Below are 21,399 nucleotides of genomic sequence, written 5' to 3'. Positions count from 1 at the left end.
TTAAACAGTCTCTCTTCACGTCTTAGTTATTTACTATTAGGATTTTATACAAACGCCTATTGAAGTAGTTCCAAGTGTGATGAATATGTCTCCAAAAAGTAGGAAAGGCGTGGATTAAATTCTTTCAAGTACAGTAATCTCTTTTAAAAAACAACAAACCAAAAAACCCCACGACCAAACAGATTAATGAGAAATCAAGGCGATGATTTTCAACCAAATGAGGGGCAACTATATATGACAAATACAGAAATGCTGTGACTTAAAAGTTAATTCTGGCCACCATACATTGGAAAGGCATTAAATGTCTAGCACCACTGTTCAGAATTAATGAAGGGGTGGAGTTAAATGTTCAGTCCAAAACTCAAGGTTTTCCTGAAGAAAACCCAAGGACACAGCAGCTACCCACTTGTTGTCAGACGATTTTCAGTCTGAGAGAGTCTCAGTTGTGTGGATGTGGATGGCTTTTTTTTTTTTTTCTTAGCGGAAGGGAGGAGGAAATAGTTACCTGCCTTGATCTTCAGAAAGTCTCAGAAAGTGAGGTTCAGAATACAGCACAAGAGAAGTGTAACCATGGCTAAAGGCTTGAACCCTTCTCCACTAAATCCAGTGGAAGACTCCAGTCATTTCAGAGTAAGGTTTGGGACATTCCCTACTCTGTTGTTGTCAGGTTTTTCGGGTTTGCATTGCAAAAAGAAATAAACAGAAAGTGATACAGGCACTTCCCTGACAGTGAAAGGGACTGATTTCCTTTTCTCCTTCAGCTTTAAATAGACTGACAAATACAATAAATCCTTACACCAACAGGCAGCCAGTTCTTTTCCCAGTAGTAATGAGGACTCAGATTTTAGTATCACTCATAAACCTCATTAAATCAAAGAATTTCTTTTATCTCATAAAATGTAATGAAGATGCAACAATAGAATTCCCCAGCAGTGTTCTATCTAGATACGGCTTTTAATCTTGGAAGAGTTTCCAGGCTACGTAAATTGAGATTCAGTTAAACTCACTCTGAATTACTGCAAATGTATGTAAATGACAGTGTGGAAAATTATGGTATCCTTGAGGGTTATTTTTTTTAACAGTTTCTGTTGCTTACCACTTTACCAGGCTCACAACATTTCGCGTGAAAGAGGTCACGGTTTCAGTTCTGAACTTCATAAATGTCTGGAAAAGCCTTTTGCTTTCTCTTCTTCAATAACAAACAATTCACTTACAAATGCTCTTGGATTTTCAAACTGTTGAGCCCTCTCTTTTTCAAGTGCCTCCTGCCTGCCTCAGTCTTGTTTGTGATGACCTCTTGGTTTATATGTGCCCTAACGGAAGTGCCATCAGTCGCGTTGCCTTCGCCGAGTGGCTTTTGTCAGAGTGGGGTTTTGACAGGCTTTGCCATTGTAAAAAGCAGATACTGTGTCAAATTTTTTTGCACATTCAGTGATGCCGAATCATCGCCCTGGAATGACTGCAGGTCCTTACATTCGTCTTTAAGTAAGAATTGCAGTGATTTGAAAAGTCAGACAGCTCCTTGCTTCCCTCTGCCCCCGCCAGCAGCAAACTGTAGTGAAGCCGCTTTCTAAAACTCCCGTTCGCTGTACAGACTCCAGATTTTGACCCTTCCACGCTCAGGATTTGGTGCAGGCGCAGCCAGATCCTACAGGGCTTCAAGGCACCAGCTCCTCTCCCGAATCCCCACTTCCAAGGCAGAGTTTCCAGGCGTTGTGCAATCGCCTGGGCACCGCAGTCAGCTCAGCGGCGGAGGGGCGGAGGGGCCGAAGCGCGCTATATTCGGAATTGCAAGGAGCGGTGGCGTACCGGCCGGGGGGGAGGGGGACGGGGGAACCACATGCTGAAATCCTCACCAAAACTAGGCACGTTTCGCTCCTGGGCTTGTAGAAAACTCTCCCCCGCACACACACACAACCACCTTGATTTCATGCCCTATCACATGCTGGATTTTTTCCGTTTGCTTCCCCCACCCCGTAGCCCTAGCAAAGCTTGCTGTAATGATGGAGATTCCGAGGGACCGTTTGAGGGAAGGCGCGAACTGGCAGCCCGCTGTCAGCGGGCGGCGAGAGCACAGCGGCGCAGAGGCCGGGGCCAGCTGAGCCCAGTCGAGACAGACCGGGCCGAGCAGACCCGAGTCGGGCCGGGGAGCGAGACCCGGGGCCCGGCAGCGCAGTTCCCCCCAGCACCCTCAGCCCGGGAGTCCCGCCACGCAGGGGACAGCATGAGCCGTTACCTGAGCTGTCGCTTTTCCTCTTGCCGGACCTCTTCTCGGTTTCCACCGGGGACAGAGCCTGCCTGCCATAGTCCCCTGGCGCACATGCTGCTCCCGTGGGGGTGTTAGTGCCCAGGCTGGAAGAGTTTGAACACAGGACTGAGGGGCTGCTGCCCAGCTCCGGGGGTCCTCCTGAGTCGGGCTGAAGGCAGAGGCTGTGCCTGGCCGCGGCGGGAGGAGACGACATCTGAGGAATGTGCCAGTTCGTCTGCAAAGCCTGGTGCTGCTGTTGCTGGTGATGGTGGTGGTGGTGATGGTGATGGTGGTGGTGCCCCCTATGATGCTGGCTGGCAAACATGCCCTCCTCATTGGGGTATCCCGCTATTATGCAAGAGGAAGAAGAAGAAGACAGATCAGGGTAGGACATGTGGTCAGATCTTCCATGCAGGGCAAGAGAAGACTGGGAGAAAGGGTGCAAGCTCTGCGCCGTGGCATGGGGGCTGCGCAGGCAGCCAAAGAGTGTGTGATCCATGGCATACAAGTCTCAGGTTCCAGGCAGGAGAGTTTAGGAAAGATCCAACTTCACCACCCTTTGTCAACTTTCACTGTAAACAGATCGGGGCTGGGATTTGGGTTTTTTTTTTCCAAAACGGCAACGACAGACTTTGCAGCAGGCAGCTGAGCTCAGATAATCCCGGTCTTTAGCCCTAGTGGCCAGTCTCCGCTGCATAAACACTCGGACCTAGATGAGCCTTTTCTCAGGGCTGCTCAGATGTCAAGAAGCGGGAGAGGTTGAAGCCAATAGAAGGTGGTCCCAGAGAACTGCTTGAAGGGGGAAACAGCTCCGAGAGGTTATAAATACAGTAGTGTGTAATGTGAGCTGGGGGCTGGCTTAGCGGCACAGCACTGACCACATGCAAACTCCCTCCGAAACGCCAGCGCCGTCCCCGCGCCCAGCCGCTCCTTCAGCGGGCGGCAGCTCTACGCGCCCGCGCCCCGGGCGCTCGCCGCAGCAGCAGGGGGGGTGGGGGGTGAGGGGTGGGGGTGTCTCGGCGGGGGCGCAGCCCGCCCGTCCCTGCCCCCGGGCGGGCCGCGGGGAGCACGCCTCCCTCCCTGCCGCGGCCCCCGCCGGGGCTGCCCCGGGGCCGGTTGGGCCGTCCGCACGGCCCCCACCCCCCGGGGCGGATCGGCGCGGGGGGTGCCCCTGCAGGGCCAACACCGCCCCGCCGGGCCCGCTTGGGGTGCCGCTGCCGTCCGGGCGAGCGGGCAGGGGAGGGCAATAGAGACGTAAAGAAAAAAACGCGGGATTTCCTCGGGGGCGGCAGGCGGGGCGCGGGGGTCCCCCCTCCGCTGCCTACCGGAGGTTGGAAGGCGCTGGGCAGGGCCTCACCTGCGCGCCCAGGTGGGAGGCGGCTGCGACAGCCTGCGGGGTTATCGGGGCCCGCCTAAGTGCTATGCGGGACACGATGCCGCTCCGCCCGCACCTCACGCTGTACTCCCAGCATCAGGAACTTCGGTGGCTCTGCAGCCAAGCCACCGGCGCTCACCGGGCGCTCGGATCTGGCCGGGGAAAGACAAGTTTCCGTTCTTGGCCCGTGTCCCTTCAAAACTAGAACTCGCCTAAGTTTTATTCCCTGTATCTTCATTTTCTTCGTTATGGTCTTTAATGGCTCAGGGGGGACAACTCAGAGTCTCCGAACTTTTTTCTTTAAGATACATGTAGTGGAATTAATAGCAGTCACCGAAGGCGGCTGTTGAGTGGTTTAAATTGGGACAACACATATATTGATCACTGACCAAAGAGGTGCCCATTGAGCAAACGTTTTCCTTCTTAGCCTTTCCTCCTCACTGTACCTTCCTTCTTCTCACCCCAACCAATATTTAAAGGGAAAAAAAGGGGAAAAAAAAAAGAAAAAAAGAAAAAAAAAGAGGGAGTGGGAGTGGGAAAACATTTCGGTCCAGCAGTTTAAGTCTAAATTCTTGGGTCCATGTGTGAAAGATAAAATTAATTTCAATTGCTATTGGAAAAAATCAGAAATTGTATGAGATTTGCAAGAGCTAGTTTCTTAAACGGAAATTGACTTCTATTTTGTGGGAAATTAGTTTTGCAGACTTTCTTTAAAAAAAAAAAAAAAAAATCTAAAACTTTTGTTCAGCAGCTGCTCGACTTTTCCCTGCAGTTTCAGACTGAGCTGGAACCTGCAGCAGTCTTTCGACGGTAAGACTTTTCCCCCCTTTTCTGACATCTAATGCTTTGTAAAAATTGTCTTTAGATTTAAGTGCAACAACTCGGTCTTCAAAAAGAGTGTGGCGTTCAAAGCAGAAGTGGCTGCCTCTGTGCACTGTGCTAAACTTGATATTTCTTCAGAATAAAGGAAATATACAGTTACAACACTGATGAAATATTTTGTGCTTTTCATTGTGTTTATCATTTCAATATGTGCTCTAATATTAAAAGAGAGGAGTACAAAGAAAACCGGAGGGCCGAACCCCTCTTGGCTTTGCCAACTCGCCGGGCTGTGAGCCCCGGGGTGGCAGTGTCCCTCGGAACAGGCAGTGCAGGGAAACAGTGATACGGTTACCGGCTCGGCGCGCTCGCAGCGACCCCGCCGGGCCTGGCCCATCCCTGGGGGCTGCGGGGGCGGCCCCAGGTGGGAGAGCGGGGAGCGGTAGGGCGGTGCCCCCCACGGCGGCCGCTGCCCCCCGCACCGCAGCGCTGCCCTTCGCGGCACTCCAACTTGCTGCTGTCACCCCTGCCACGGGGACCGGTACCGAGGGGTAACAATGCCAGTACCCCAAATCGGGACCGAGAGGGCAGAATGCTAGGACCCCGGGCCGGGACCGAGGGGGCAGCAATGCCAGGACTCCTCCTGCAAGGGACAGGACGTCGCCGGAGATGCGCAAGGCGCCGGGGAAGTCCCAAGCCCAACCCGGTGTAAAAATGCCCTTTTTCAGTTCTAGGGGATGCCCTCACAGGATTTCTCGCACGGTACAAAAAGAAAGGGAAGCACAATGAAGAAAGTGAGAGGGTGCAAGGGGGAGGGAGAAAGATTGTGTTTCCAAGAGAAATAAGAGACGGAGCCAAATAGCACTTTTTAGAGAAATGTGGGAGAGGCTCCAAAAGGTGAAGAAGGGAAGAAAAAAAAGAGGGGAAAAAAAAAAAAAAAAAAAAAACAGAGAAAGAAAAAAGAAGAATGCAATAGCAAAGTGACAATGGCACGGCAAAGTGTTTGCCATTAGCTTCATCATCAAATCTTAATATTTGGGACTGCACTTCCTTGGGCTGCTGAGTCCCGTAACAAGTACACAGGTCCTACACCAAATGTTCTTATTACTTCTTTACTATGAGTTTTGAAACATGCAAGAACTGGATAAAAATCTCTACATAAGTTTATGCTTTCATTTTAAACTATTTAAGGAGGATGCAAACATAGGCAACTAATGTTAAGACACATAAATAACTTTGTACACTTAGTGAAATGATTCAAAAGGTTTCTGTGCAGTTATCAAATAATGACGGCTATCTGATACCATTCTTTCTAAAAATGTATAACTTTTCAGTTAAAGCTTCAATGCAAAGCTGCTCAGTGAACTAATTACTGCAGAAAGTGTAAGCAGTTATTACTTTTCAATATTAATGATTGAATTCTTGTTCAGATTGTATCTTTCCAGAACATGCGCTTGATCTACATATGGTACAAAAGCATAACTTAAATCAATGCCAGCAAGTTTGCCCAAAGCTTATAACATCAAGTGAAAAAACAGAATGTTTGAAATATATGAAAACAGTAAACTGTTTAGCTCTTAAAAACATCTGGAGCCAACACATTTTGGAACATCATTTATATTTTCATGTATGGGCTAATATTTACATTCACTTTGTGTTTTTTGGGTTTGGTGGCATTTGCTGTTCTTCTTTTTAGCTTAAGATTTACAGGGAAAGAGATGATATAAAATTGACCTGAACGAGCCAGTGCACAGTTCCTCCTCTTCAGGACTTTTGTAGTCATGTCCATTTTTTTTACGTTGGAGTCCGAAGGAACCACCTTCCTGAATATTTATCAGAACGTAAGTAGGATTCTTAAGCAGTTGTATCTAGTGTGTGGTTTGCATATTTGCAATAGGCATATTCCAGCAATGTCAGGCAGATAGTTATACTTGGGGAGCACCATTTGAGTGCTATAAAGTGTCCTAACTTTTTTGAAGTCAGCAAAAAGATGGCAATTTATGCCATTTAAGAATATTTTCCTTACTGTCAAAGAGAAAGCTTATGAATATGAATTCAGCTTGTTTTAGCCAAAGATTTTATTGTACTCAAGAGCCTACCAAAGGAAGAGGACGAGGTTTTATTGTACTGTAATTATGATCAGTTCGTATTTTTCCATGGCAATTTGGTGAAGGCAGGCATCATTATTTAACCTTAGAGTCAATCCAGATTCACAACAGATGTATGTTTATTTTCAGTCCTTTTTTTTTTTTTTTCCCCCTGAATTTTGCCTATTTAACTCCCATAGAAGCAATATAATTCGTTCCTCTTGATACCTGTGCTGCAATGGAAACCTACAGATATCAGCAGTAATAAAGCCTGGGGATTATGCATCATTTCAAGGATGCCTGGATTCCTGAACTGAAAATCCTTGCACAGAAAATGAATAATTTGTTGACTGGCTTTGTCAAAAGTACCAAATCCCTGTCCAGTTAAGAATGGTGATAAGCATATTTATGATTCACAAACCTATGGTATAGAGTGTCTTCACCATAAAAGCATTTTATCTTTGTGAGAGCTTACACTACCATGAGACATACCGCATACCTCTAACATTGCATTTCTGTGTTTTACTTCCATTTTGCTCTTTTTAATGTTTACACGTGCCATGGTTTAACACTTATCAGACACCATTTTTGCTTTAAAGACTACAATGTATCTATAAATCTGTATTCGCAGCTACTTCTCCCATATGCATACAGATTCTGTTCTAATTTTCATGATCTCCAAGTGTTAAAACTTTTAAAGCTATGCCAGCAATTCAGTACATTACATGAAAGTTGCGATGAACTACGAAGCCCTCATTGGAAATTATTTGCAATTTTGCATTCCATCATTAAAAGTTATTTGAATTGTCAGCCTACTCGAACCAATAACATTTCTTATGCTTCCCAGTTAATTTAAACAAACCAATGTACTTGAGATTTCACACCTGAACTCTGATGTTTCAGGAAGGCTTTTAGAGTTTAGGCTATAAGAAACTTCCACTCCACATTAGTTACTCAAAAGCCTCAGACCAAGTTCTCTTCAAAACTTTGGGGTGTGCTTGTTTTAAATGGATAATTTATTTGCAAACAGAACCATCCTGCACAATAGTATTTGTTTCCCAATCTGCACATTATACTGCAATTTAACAACTGCTTCATTCTTTCTAGTATTATCTCCGCTTAAGAAGACCAAACTAAAAGAACAGTTATCACAAGCCTTGTAGGTTACTTTAATAGTGCAGGCAAGTTAAAAAAATATGGAAAAAATATGTTTTCCATTCTATTTTTTCCAGATCTTGACAGTTAGACATGATAGTCAGTCCATTCTCCTATTAAAATTACTAGTCACAGAGGGAAAAGGCATTATTCATTTTATTATTGGATACAATTTTCATTGTGTTTTTCATTTGTATATATTAATATTTTGCTGATTATACTTCAAGTTTTAGTCACCCGGAATGAAAAACGTGGATGATTTGAATCTTAATACATCAGATGGTTTAGGCTATGACTTGCTTACATTGCAACGACTGAAACAGAGACAACGCCCCTACCATTACCTGAAATATTTATTGTTCCCTGCCTGACAGGCTTTTACAGGACCAGCAGCAGGGGGCATATTTAATAATTCTGCCTCCATCAGGGGATGTTAGGAGAGTGATAAGTCACTAATCTTCAACAGCTCTTTTACACATTAATTAGTAAAATAATGCTCACAGTGTGCATTCCTGCTCATTTCTAATTAGTAACTTCTAATTTTGTCTTCTCTGTATGGAGAAAAAGACACCAGGAATAAATAACTACAAAATAACCAGGTTTTAAAAAGCTGCTAGGATTATGTCACTTACTTTGCAGGTGTGTTTGTGTATGATTTACAGTGTGATGAGCTCTGGGATCGGAGCAGAAGCCCCTAACTAGCTCATATTCGGAACAGAAAGAGATTCACTGCCCTGAATTGCTCAGCCTCTAATAATTTTGCCAGTTTCATGTGGGAGTACTGTGTTTTCAGAGAGTCCTGTCTGTGTTCATGGCGATGTGCTCCACTAGAAGCATTTGCAGGACTGGAACCTTAATTAGTAATAGCTGTAGGAAGCAGAGAGCTAAAAATTGTGTGTGCTTTTTTAATGTATCATCATGCTCCTCAAAGCCTATACTGCATAGGAGTAACAAAGTAACAATTGTTTGAAATGATCATTTCAGATAAAACTAAGTTGTTTTTTAAAAAATGCAGATATTATAGCTTGTGAAAGAATGAGAAAAGAAAAGAAAAGAAAAAAACAAACCTGAAAGCTAGCTAGATTTCCCTAGAACATACAAGCCAAGAAGAGTGTAATTTGCAAAGACATCACCAAAAGATAAAATTGTCTCTGTCTTAAAGATTCTGATTTAGGAAACTGGTTTAAGTTTGCTAGCCCCAATGACACTACTGATGTTTAAAATAAAATAGGCAGGTTCTTAAACTATCTTGAAGAAAGGTCCAAGTGTCATGCCTTAAGGAGACTGTCACCTTCCAAAACCATATTTGCATAAGCTTATTTGTTTTATTTCCCCCAACCATAAAGTAACATTATTAATGAGCTGTGAACATATTACACTGCTTCTTGAAATGAACCTTTCCAAGATATTTGTATTTGTTATGCTTTATTAGGCACCACACTTGCATGTCCTTTGATACAATGCAGATAGGTCTCACAGTGAGTTCAATAAACTACTCCAGTAACGGACTTTCTTTGCGGTACCTTCACATCATCTAAGTATACCTGTTGGACTTTGGCACACTGAATCACTCTCAGGAGCCACCTTCCTCTTCATGGATTCCTATCTCACATATTTCATTTCAATTAGATGCCTTCAATAAAAGAGTGAAGCTCTTTTATTCTCACATCTTTTTGAAATGAAAAGTGCCTAGCACTGTGAGCTCAGCTGTACAGCGAAGAAAAGGTGTGTTATGTAGGATACTTTTCAGCTGACTGAGACACAAATTCAAAATATAGCACATGGGAACACTGTCTGGATTTGTGCAATTCCCTCGCAGGCGTTTTGTCCATGAACTTTACACGTTTGTGCATTTGAGCTGTAGAACATATCACTTAGGGATTTAGATTTTATTTAACAATCCAAGTGCATTTCAATACAAGATGGTAAACTAAGAATATTTTCCATTTAACTGTTTCAAAACGCCATGTGCAAGAGAACACAACAAAATGGAATTAACTCATAACATATGCAACTCTTATTTGTGCAAGAGCGGTGTATGCCCCTAAATCCAGACTGCAGCATCTGGAGGCATAGCATGTCTCTAATGGAAGAGAAAGGCACGAGACATGTCAGCTTCTTGGAAGCCGTGCCTTTCCCTTCGTGACGCTCAATGCAACTCTGATTAAAATTCATAAAACAGATACTGTCCAGGTAAACTGCCTTGGAAGCATTGTGGAGTTCTCATTAGCTGTAGGCAGTATGATTAAGCTGAGATAGGTATTTGTAATACAATTAAAAAAAATATTAATTAAAAAATCTTACCTAAAGCTCTTTCATTGCAAACAATCAAGTTTGAATGAAAACTAATACAAAAACCCTGTGCTATGAGTCATACATCCATGGTGCATCCAAACATACAAATTCTCATTTGTAGAAGTTTTGCTGTCACCAAGGTATCTGTAGCGCCTCTCTCTTATCACTGCCTTCTACCTCTAGTAGTAATACGAACAAATTATTCTTTTACTACTGTGATCAGCTTGGTAGAGGATGTGAAAACGGTTTAGAGAAACAGTTCATCCTTTAAATGTTTTACATCACGAACTGGCTTCAGTCTTGACCTTGAGGAGCGCTGATGTTTTCCCCCACTGCTCTCACTGGATTAACTTCACTGTGAGACCACAATAGCCATTTAAAAAAAAAGTTTAGATAAACATAAATACTGCTTGTTGTGGTTGCAGAAATAAAACCCACTGAACATGTCACTTTGAAAGGAATGTGTATGAAAAAGACGTGAGGGATAAATTATTCTAGCCATGCATTTTCAAACGTTTGTTTCACTAAAATAATTACATTATCTGCTAGAGAAGTTGGGACTTTCAAAAAAATAAACCTAAACTTTCTTCTGTTCATTTTTATCAGTTGATCTCCGCTGTTATGTTCATAGTAAGCAAGAGACAAGGCATGCCTGTCTATTGTAGTTATTCTTATTTGCAGTAAATACAAGCTGAATCACAGAAACTGCATTGCTCCAAAGATTTGTTTACTAAACTTCAAAAACCCTATCACGAACAGCATGCTGGATGTATAAATACACATATGTATACACTAAAAGAGGGTGTTCAACCATGCAAAAATGCCAACATACCTCCAGGCTCAAAGCCTTAATGTACGATTAAAACAAATTAGGTTAGTGCTTGCTTTCTTTTAATAATAGGGAGAGTGCTCAGATGCGTTACACATATATAGAATGAATGCCTCGCTTTAAAGCAAATGAAGGAGCAGAAAAAGCTCTTTGCGCAGATTACCGGACAAAGTCCTGACTTAGCTTCCTAGCAGAGTAAAATGTTTGGGAATGTATCTAATCTAACACACCCTATAAAACTGTACAGTAGTCCCTGGTACAACAGTGAGCTGCGTGCAAGAAAGGGTTATATCACAGAGCGAAATTCTGAGATTTCAGCCTGCAGCTTAAAACTGCCTGTGTAATTTCTAACTTGCAAAGCTGTGTACCTACTTTGGAAAGCAGGTAGGTAGCCTTTCCTCATAAATGTACAGTAATTGCATTATGTCTGATGCCCTGCAGCTGCAGTAATGAGGATTTTTTAGAAACATACCTTGATTTGATGATGAGACTATTTCACTCTAAAAAGAAATCATAGATTTAATTTGTTATAAGCAGGCATGGCTTGTATCCAGGGGTGCATGCAGTAAGTTTAGCCTGTACGATCTGTAGTCAACCAGACTTTCTCAAATTAAGCTCCATAAATACAAACATACATTGCTTGTTTGCTTTCTTTTTTTATTCCCTTTTTCTTTTTTTTTTTTTTTCAAGTTTCCTTTATTGGTATCATAATAGTATGACCCAAATATAAGGAAATAACCATATCATATTAAACACAGGAATATGCTTTCACAGTCATTTATTGTGCATAGCTAGTAAACATTTCCTGGCAAACAATTTAGAGAGTCCATAAATTCCATCCTAACGCTGCTTCCGTAGCTAGATGCACTACACCATACACGAGGGTATTAGCTCAGTCTCTCTCATCCGGAATGGGTGGATTGGAATTGAAAAATCCCCACCCCCCCCATTATAGCACCATATGTCTCGAAAGTCTATCCTCTCTCAGGGCAAACGGCTCCTCTCAGATCTGCCTGATGGATCACGGCTAAAACGCTGCTGTCCCTTGCTATTTCATCTAACAGCATTTCTGAAGTAGCTACCAAGAGAGCACAACGAGCCAAGCATCCCTTTGGCATTAGTGGCCATTCTCCATGCCGAGAATGTCAGGGATAAGGAATAGCAGAGGGAAAAATCTACCACATCATGCCAATTTGTATGGAAAATTTGTTCCTTAACCTAGGGGTAGGGAGAAGAAGAAAGACTTTCTCTCCAGAAAGCTTAACAGTGCACAGAATTCCCTGGTTCCTTATGTAACCAGTTAACCAGTGTGAGCAGAGCAGCTTTGCAGCATCTTCAGAGGTACTGAGCCTGTAAGAATTTTGAACAATTTTCTCTAGATATCTTATTGAGGTGTTTATAGACTGAGAGATTATTAGGGTAACTGTTTACTCATAAAGATTTTTGGTAGATTAGATTTCTTCTAAGTTGTTTTCAGTTCTCCTGTGTATCCATTTTAAATTTGAAAAAAAAAATAAAAATGAAAAAATGGAACTCAAATAATTTGGCATTAGAAAGAATTTACTTGAGATGATCGTGTCAAGGTAAAGTTCATATTGCTAGTAGAAGAGACGAAGCTGAAATATTTCCACCAGTTTGTGTCTTTATTACAGGTATATATTATTATCATTCCTGCTACAGGTATTATTTCCAGATTATTTTGTATTGAAAACAAAGAGTCAGGAAAAATCTGGAGTCCTTCCAAGTTTCCAAAGACCAGCTTGAAAGCTCAAAGGGGTTCAGTCACCATGTCAATGTTCTGCTTTACGATCTTTAATTTTACAGGGTAGAATATTGAAACCTCTTCTCTGTACCTCTTCAATCAGAATCTGAGGAAGGGTTGCGTGACAGCAAGGACAGCTGAGGGCAGAAAGATTTTATTTCACTGGTTGCAGAAGAATTTTTTGTTTTTAACTCCTTGCTTTTAAAGTCCTCTTTGATTTATTTATATTGAATGGAACCAGTATGAAACAAACAGTCCTTTTCGTGATATTTATTTGCTAATTCATATTATTGTAATCTTTCATCAAATGGGCTCTCCTTTGCAAGATAAACATGATCAACCAAAAGCTCCAGAGTAAAAATTGTGGTGGGTTACTCCATCTTCTGAAATGAATTAAAACGACCAGGACTTCAGGGCTCTAGAATTTTAGATTTATTTCCTGTGTTCTTTGCCCACTACTTGACAGCAGACCTTGCACAAGCATCTCTCATTTTCTGGCTGCTCATCTTTACAATCCCCATATACTTCCTGAACTAGTATCTCTAAGTCACTGAATTCAGCCAAGAGTCCTTCAGTAGTGCCCTGAAGAGAAGTAGTTTGTAATCTGCCATTTGCTCAACTTATTGTCTGATGATAAAGCCCCTAATTCATTTCCTGGACCAGGACCTCCACCAGCTTCCTTTCATTGTGCACATGGGCAAACAGAACAAGAAGGAAGATAACACTCCGCTTGTTCAGCAGTCATTTTCTCTTTTATGTTTCCAGTGAATCTGATCAGTGGCACAAGCTGCCAGGAAAAGACAAATCTGATCATTAAGAGCATGAGCAGAGAAAGTCCAGTTTCCCAGATACGTAGCCTCAATAACCATTTTGTACTGGTGGTAGGGTAGATCAGTCACTGGGATTGGTCAACCTTGGCCTCTCCCAGATGAAACAAGTGTTCCTGCTCACGTGAATAGCTCCCAAATCACCATTTTGCTGTGAATAGTTGTCTGATTGGCACAACATGCTATTTTCTCATATTTGGTATTACACCCGTGCATGATTATATGGATTTTTTTCCTCAGCCTCCTCATGGTACAGAATACCAATAGCAAATTCAATTCATGCGTTTTATGTACATTAAATAGTAGGAAATACATCTGTGTAGAAAATGTCTCTTGTTCCCGTGCTTGCGGAGTCTCCCTGGATTTATTGTACTGAAGCCAAATCTATTGTTAATGCATTTAATACTGATTGTGTTCTCCAAATATGTTTGGTGTTTCCTTTCTCAATTGTCATATATATACATCAGTATTATACATTCATAAGGCACTGGCAAAAATTGCAGAAAACAGGTAATGTATTGTGTTCTTGATGATAAAATATTTAGGACCTCACCAATTAATTTTAGACAGTAACCAGCTAATGATCAATGATATTTTAATAGGACCCCTATGGAGATCTTTGCCCTTTTGCATCAGGTACTGTGCATTGAGCAGGGAAGCTTTTCATCTAAACAGGCAAGAAAAAATGTAAAAATCAAAGTCGGATCATTGTCAGGCAACTATATCTAAAATTAAAAGGTATACCATAAACATTCAGTTCAGGGCCGTCATGAAGAGTAATTTGCTTGTAACACATATAGAAATGCAGTATTCCTCTTCTAAAATGTTTCTAGGGAATCATGTAGCCAGAATTAGAAGATTCATTCCCTGAAAGCAGTCTTTATTTAATATCAATATTTAATAGATTTCACACTCTTAAAGAATGGGATTAAATCAGAGTGAGGTAATTGAGAGTTATGGTCCAGTTGGTGAACTTTACCATGAAGCTAGTTGCAAGTGAAATCATTATAATATGGAACAGCATTTTGTGAAGAAAACTTCTGGAAGTCTAACATTTTGAGTGGTATTGACTTCAAAGAGGTTGGAATTTCAGACCCAATTTCCAGCATTTTATGATTTGCTATAATTGCAGCTGCATTTTTGGTATGTTACATATTTATGGTCAAAGCACTGAAGTGAGCAATCTGCATAGGGTACTGTAAATAAACAGACATTACGAGAGAACACTGTGAATCCAGGTTCACACTTTACTCCTACAAAAAAACCCAAACACCCAAACAGCTTCTGTACTTTAAATCTTTCACACCTCTCAGTAACTGTGTCAATATTTTTAAAACCACACTCTATTACGAAGCAATAATTCAAAGTGCAGTTGTATCAGACTGACACTTTATATCTCACTTTTTATGCCTCGCTTGAAAGATTCTTATTGCTGTCACATTTAAATAATAATTTTGAAAGTCTGTATTGCTTCCACACAGGTCATGAAATATCTTAACATGGAAAAAATTCTTATAGGGTATGGAATAATATTAACATGAGCTGGAAACTTCAGAGTGTCCATAATAAAACATCGGCTACATTAAACAGATCAAAAATGACAATTTCCCTAACTAGATCCAACACAGAGGAATTCTATGCTAGAATTCAGTCTGACAGAAGAATCAGAGGGATTAAAAATTAATTGCTTATGTGCACATAGCTACAACTTGATTACATTTGTTATGAGCAAATGAAATAAAATCCAGTGTTTACATTTGCTGATATGAGACAGACAGCTTTTAAAAGTGGACAGTGAGAATAAATCAGTTGTTTGGGAAAAGTATTAAAGGAAAAAAATGTGACTGACAACTTCAGTCTGCTAAGCAAGCTGTAAAGGACACCCCAAAAAAAGACATGATCAAGGGAAAACCACCTACACTTTTGGTGGAAATAGTAAAATGACATTGTAAGTGAAGGTAGCTACTGGGAAAAAAAGAGGCAAAAAAGAACCAAAGCAAAAGGGAGGAGCAGGGGAAAGTGTGGCAATTAACGTAAATTAGAAGCTGGGAATTATAGAGCATGTAAAGAAAGCCAGAGGTCAGAAAGAGAAAACAGAGATAAGGATAATATGAAGACATTCTGAAATTCTATTATGAAGAAAGAATCCTAACAATTGCTTGGCTCCATTATTAAATGGAAATTGCTTGGACTTTCTGTAATAACTTTTTGTTTTAAAAAACAGCATTCTTGATTACTTTCCTTCTATATTTTGGGGGGGGGGAATCAAATGATGCATTCGTATCAGATCATTATGATGAAGCTCATTCGGTAGTAGTGCAGGAGAACGTTAAATAGCAGCTAATAAAACTAGACATTTTTAAAATCAGTAGACCTGAGTAATTTGCATGGAGGTATTTTAATACATTTGGCAGAGAACCTGTCTGCGCAGTTAGTGAGGAGTTTTAGTATGTCTTGGAGAACTAGAGAGATCCAAGAGAACCAGGCAAAAAAAAAAAATTGGTGAATATTTCAAAAGAATAAATGTGATGACCTAAATGGCTGTAGGCATTTCAACCTCACATTGATCTCAAGCAAAATAAGGAACGGCTTCTAGGAATGTTAGTTCATTTGAATCAAAGCAATGAGACCAGAAGTTTATGGAAAATTACCTTGCCAAAGCTAACTAGATATCATTTAATAAGAGTATGCATTCGGTAGAATAAAGGTAATTTTAGTAGTATTAAATGTGCAGAGGAATATTGGAAAGTCTTTTTGTTGCTAATCATAATATTTTGATGAAGAAAAAAATTATTAAAATCAATATTGTATCTATTAAATGGAGTCAAATCACAGTCTTGAGCATGTAGTAAGTGGGGGAAAATAATCAGTGGTGTTTATTTTAATGGAAACCCATGAATGCATGGCCCTGTGGCATTTCTTTTTCCATCTGTGACTCTTTTATCAATGGTAAGAAAACATATTTAGAAAGTTTGCATTTGAAATGATTGGAAGATTAGTAAATAAAAAGTGAGCCAAGTTGCTGTGGAAAGTAGATTGTTCAGCGAACTGGTCACAGTTAAACAAATGGTAAATTTCAGTCCAGACAATCTAAGACGCTGCTCAATAACAAAGACTGGGTAGGGACCCTGTCCACAGACAGTCTAAAAAAGCCTTTAGAGGACAGAATCAGCTGTAAAGAGCCATGAGTACAAGAGGGTAGACATGAATCTGATTCAACCCATGGGGACATCAGCAGAGAAATTTACAGCATGGTTGTGTTACCTCTGTCTTTGGCACAGGAGCAACCAGTTATGGAAGTATTGTGTCCACAATTCAAGAGACATTGTTGAAAAATTGGAAAAGGTTCAGAGGAAAGCAACAAGAATGATGAAAGAATTGGAAAACATTCCTTGTAATGAAAGGCTCAAGAAGCTCTATCTATGTAGGTTATCAGAGAGATGTTTAATAGGCTATTTGATCACATCTTAACAATAACTATGTGAGAAACAGAAATTTGATAAGACTAGAGTTTTAAGTCCAATGACAAAGGGATAACAGAAGCCAGTGGTAAGAAGATGTAGTTGGAGAAACATAATGGAAGGTTTAAATCAAAATTGAATGCTTTTCTCTATTAAAATCACACACACACACGCACACAAAGTAATTCAGAAAAGTTCTGGTGCCCCTTACCCGGGGGGGGGCAGACTGAGTGGATGACCATAATAGCCTTTTAGTTTTATAGGCCATGAATCTACGGCTTCAATTGCAGACTTCTCTGCTCAGTATTTTCTTACGCCATCACTGGGCAGATCCAACCAGTGCAAAGTTAATCAGAACCAGGTGGAGCCTGCTTTTTTGCAGCACAAGGGAGCTTCCCCCTGAAGCTACATTGGATAAGACCAGGATTTGTCTGGAGCAAAGGAATTAATACAGTATGAAGAGCGCCTGTCTGTCATATCATGCCTATAATTTCTAATTATTGCAAAATGTGCTGGTATTTGAATAAATATAAAACACTGTCTTGAGGGTTGAAACATGGTAAATTTTTATGGCAAAGTGATTTTAATCCCTACACGCACACCTTATCTGCTGCAGAGAAGTAAAAGGAAATAGAAAATTAGGCGCACACAGAGCACTGTTTAAGTGAGGCAGACCAGAGGAGGCAGAGCTAACTTGGTTCGCCCGCTTTTGTGCTCTTGAGAACAGCGTTGGTCCAAAAACTTTCCTTCAACCACAGAAATTTCTGAATTAACATTGTCGTTAGGAGAGACTGCAGGAGGAGGTGAAACAACAAAGGGAAGAGAAATGCTAACGGAAAAAACACACATAAACAACATACCATATGTAGGACACTCGCCATATGCCAACCTCACTTTTTTCCTCTCTCTCTAATGTGGTCCAATAATTCCCGTCATCTAGAAGGTTATTCACAGTGTCTACTTCAGGCATCTGATTTAGGTGTTTGGAATTGCAGCTGCCCCCCAAACCTCCCCACAGCCCCCCCTCTATCCCCCTTTTCCTACAGCCCTCCAGCATCTCTGTCTCTCTGCCAGCTATGCAGAGAAGCACAAACACCTAGGTTTAGTTCTTAAAACTGTGCCTAAGTTAGATAGCTGATTTAGCCTAAAGCCGTTGTATAAATACCTTTCCTATTAAATTTATAATAAATAAATAAATAACTACTATGGAAAAAATTACTTGTTTAAATTACAGGGGTATAAAAGTGCAGGAAAGTTTACAAATTCAAGGCCAGCTCCTTAGCTTGTGCAGTTCATATACTGGCATTCAAATAAACAGACCGATTCCCATTTGCCCCAGCAAAAGTGCAGCCTTCAAGTTGGTTTTACAAACCAAGTCGGCCACCTGATTCTGCTGGGTAAAGCACACACGTTTTCATAAAATACAGAAAAGAACATTTTACAATGTAAATCCATTAAGAAACAACCTCAGAGGGAAAAGAAAACTAAAACGAAAAAGTTGTGTAGGAAATGGCAGCTACTGCAGTCTGCAGAAAGCACTTCTCTTATAAAAGCAGAGAAAAAAGTGGTGAGAGATCAGCATCAGGCTCAATAACGATTGAAAAGAATGGGTTTTTTTCTGAGGAAATCTCTTACTTCCCTTCCTAAATAATTTTTTATTTTATTTCCAAAAACGTTCTAAATGCTGTGCTGCCTCATACTAGCAAACAGCTTTACTATATACTTCATTTTTACCGTGTGGTGCTGCAGCACACCCAAGTAAGCAAAGCACACAGATCTTAGCTCAGTGGAGAGCTAGACATTTGACAAGAGCAAAAAGGCAACTTTGCATAAATATTGTTGAAAGACAGTGAAGAGAGAAGAGGAAATTCTGCATCTTTAATGCAAGATTTTAAATGCTTATATATATCAAAATGCTCTGTGCACTCCTGGAACCCTTCTGTTAAAATGTCTCTAACTCTAGGGACAGATTGTATGAGGCAGTTATGCACCATTTAAATGTGAAAAATGCACACTTTACTTGGAAAAAGATGTGTTATGTGAAGTGTTTTTAAGAATAATTGAATGATTTTGTGATTCATTAAATGCTTTTTCCTCAGCAAGCAAGTAATGGATTTTCCACTAAGCACCCAAAGGGTGAAAAGTCAAACAGTTAGAAGGAGTAAAGCGTCCTTAGGAAGAGGATCATTTACAGCGCTTTTTGTTTTATTCCTTATCTCTTTTTTGTTCCAAGAGGAACAAAACAAAGAGAGAAGGAAAAAAGTAAGTAACTGTACATAGGAAATTAAAAAGATTGAATACCAGGCTGTTGTCTATTCTTTGGTTTAAGAGGAAATAGAGAAAAACTGTGGCACCAAAAGTTTATTGAATATGGCTTCATGTACATATCCCTGCTGAGACCATGGGATCAGTTCTTTTATGGGAGGGGAAAAAGACAAAAAAAAAAGGAGCCGTTTTCATATACCAAATATATCTTTAAGCCAAAGTGTAAATTTTCAGTTTCTTTCCCATTTTCCCCCCCTTTCTTTAGGGAAAAAAAAAAAAACTAAATAAAAAAGGAAAGAAAGGACAAAAAAAAATCTCAGAAAACAATACACACCTTGACTCCTGCAAAAAAGATCTCTGGCAAAATCACAAGACGCCTGCTTAAGTAATACCCAAAAGGTAACTCCATGCATTCCACTGGCCAGAAATAATTCACAGCATGATGAATCCACAAGAAAGTCAATAGCATATTATAATGCTCTTAGGGGAGCTGTAGCTGTAAGAGCAATGTGAGGCAATGCCTTAGTGTGAGCTATCACTTTATATATGTGCTGTATACACGAGCATGAATTATATTACAACATTTGACACGCTATGGCTTTTGATCTACTGTGACTTATGACCTCTGTCCTATTGTGACCTTTATGCCTAAACCTGTAGAGAATAGTTCAAACAATAGAACATACATGATAGATGACACTTAGATAGGATAAAAGTGTATAAGGAATATGAAGACTCATGCTCAGGGCAACAGCTAGCCAAAAATTGCCACAGATTAGGAAGATACTTCCCCCGGGATATGATATTATGAATTATCTTGCATCTTCTTCTCAGGCACCTGGAGCCAAGGACAATACCCTAGATGGACCACTAGCCTGATTAGGTATGGCAATTCTAATATTTCTGTGAGCTATGCTAGTATGGAAAAATACAGCCTGTAAGGTAAATAGAAAGTTCTGAATAAGGCAGGAAGGAATCTTTGCCCAGTGATAAAATCCTTTTGAGCTTTCAGTTGAAAAGCCAATTGAACTTTGTGTAGATTCTGTTTCCACTCAGATCAACTGTGATTTCCAGCTGATTTCAGAGGGAGCTGAAGGAAAGCGGTAAAGAAGCCCAATATACACTTTTGTAAGTTGAAGCACTCAGACCCCACAAGAGACTGCATTTTATTTTTAATTAAAAAATAATAATAATCCCTGTAGATCTGGGATGTCTCAGATTATACAGACAGACAGGATTGGCACTTACTTCTCTCCACAGGAGGGAGAGTTTGAAGACAGTCTTTTACAGCTCATCTTTATCAGCCTCTGCTGTTGCTCTGTTTTTCAACAGCTCCTATTTGTTTAGCCTGTTCCAGCAGCTTCCAGCTGCAGTCTTGGACTCCAAAGACTGGCTTCCTGATCATCAGCTACCTGGCTCCACAGAACAGTCCAGGGACCAGGCATTCAAATGCAATTAAATTGCTCTCCAAAAGAAAGCCAGAGAGTAAAAAGTAGTGTTGGCATGCTGCAGAAAAGCAGGAAGACAAAGAATCAACTGACAGTCTATATAGCATGAGACTGGAGGTTTTGGCTAAAATGTGGAATTATACTGCATCTTGGAAAAAATTATGGACAAAAAAAGCAGTCACGGAATGAAGGGATCCATAAGGCCTTGGCTGGAAAAGTTTTCAGAATTTTTAAACAGCTGGACATAGACACATTAGTAAAACTTTAATCATAAATAATATTTTTAATGTTATTGACATAACCTTAAGACCTGAAACTTACTTTCTTTTCACAAAACACAGAACATATAGCTATAATTTTATTTACTTAAGCCGACTTAAAAACTAAGAGGAAACAGGCTTTTGAATAGACTTTCAAATTTGCCTAAACCCAAATTCATTTTAGTACAGTCCTTACTGACTAGTTAAACAAGCCACTAAAACTGTAACCTGGCCTCATATTCCAGGATTTATATTTCTTTGAAAGAGATCTATTTAAAAATCTAGGAATTTTATGCTGATATGGCTATGTCCTTTCACCCCAGTTAGCCTGATTCTCAGCCCCGTGGGAACTCTGCTCTTGCATCATGCTGTGAGAAGGGCTGAAACCTGTGAGTTCAACAGACAAAGGCTGCAGCTGCCACTTGTGTCACTGCCCACTCTACAGCCCACTGGCTGTAGACTTGGAGGTAGTTCTGCAGAAGTACAAGGAATTTACAATGAAGGAAAAGCAGTGTAGGACAGAAAAATAATGTCTTAAGCAAAGCCTAGAGACTGGCAAACTGCCCTT

The 21,399-nt window shown here is 40.7% G+C and overlaps 1 protein-coding gene and 1 long non-coding RNA gene across 2 annotated transcripts in view; one reads left to right on the top strand and one right to left on the bottom strand.

The window, feature by feature from the left end:
- Positions 1-3,186, bottom strand: part of MEOX2 (mesenchyme homeobox 2) — a 53,873-nt gene extending 50,687 nt beyond the window's left edge. Inside the window, exon 1 of the mRNA XM_068152497.1 lies at positions 2,237-3,186. Within this exon, the coding sequence (XP_068008598.1) occupies positions 2,237-2,747 (511 nt within the window). The 5' untranslated portion in view covers positions 2,748-3,186. The remainder of the gene's footprint in view (positions 1-2,236) is intronic.
- Positions 3,187-6,194: 3,008 nt separating this feature from the next.
- The window catches only part of LOC137448215 (uncharacterized), a 31,754-nt gene continuing 16,549 nt past the window's right edge, over positions 6,195-21,399 (top strand). Inside the window, exon 1 of the long non-coding RNA XR_010989003.1 lies at positions 6,195-6,283. This is a non-coding gene — a long non-coding RNA (uncharacterized lncRNA). The remainder of the gene's footprint in view (positions 6,284-21,399) is intronic.

Source organism: Melanerpes formicivorus, unplaced genomic scaffold (assembly GCF_026170545.1).
Source record: "Melanerpes formicivorus ecotype bairdi unplaced genomic scaffold, bMelFor1.0.p_v2 SCAF_23, whole genome shotgun sequence".
NCBI lineage: Eukaryota > Metazoa > Chordata > Aves > Piciformes > Picidae > Melanerpes > Melanerpes formicivorus.
The sequence above is the reverse complement of the archived record's forward strand: the minus strand, read 5'-3'. Positions and strand labels throughout refer to the sequence as shown.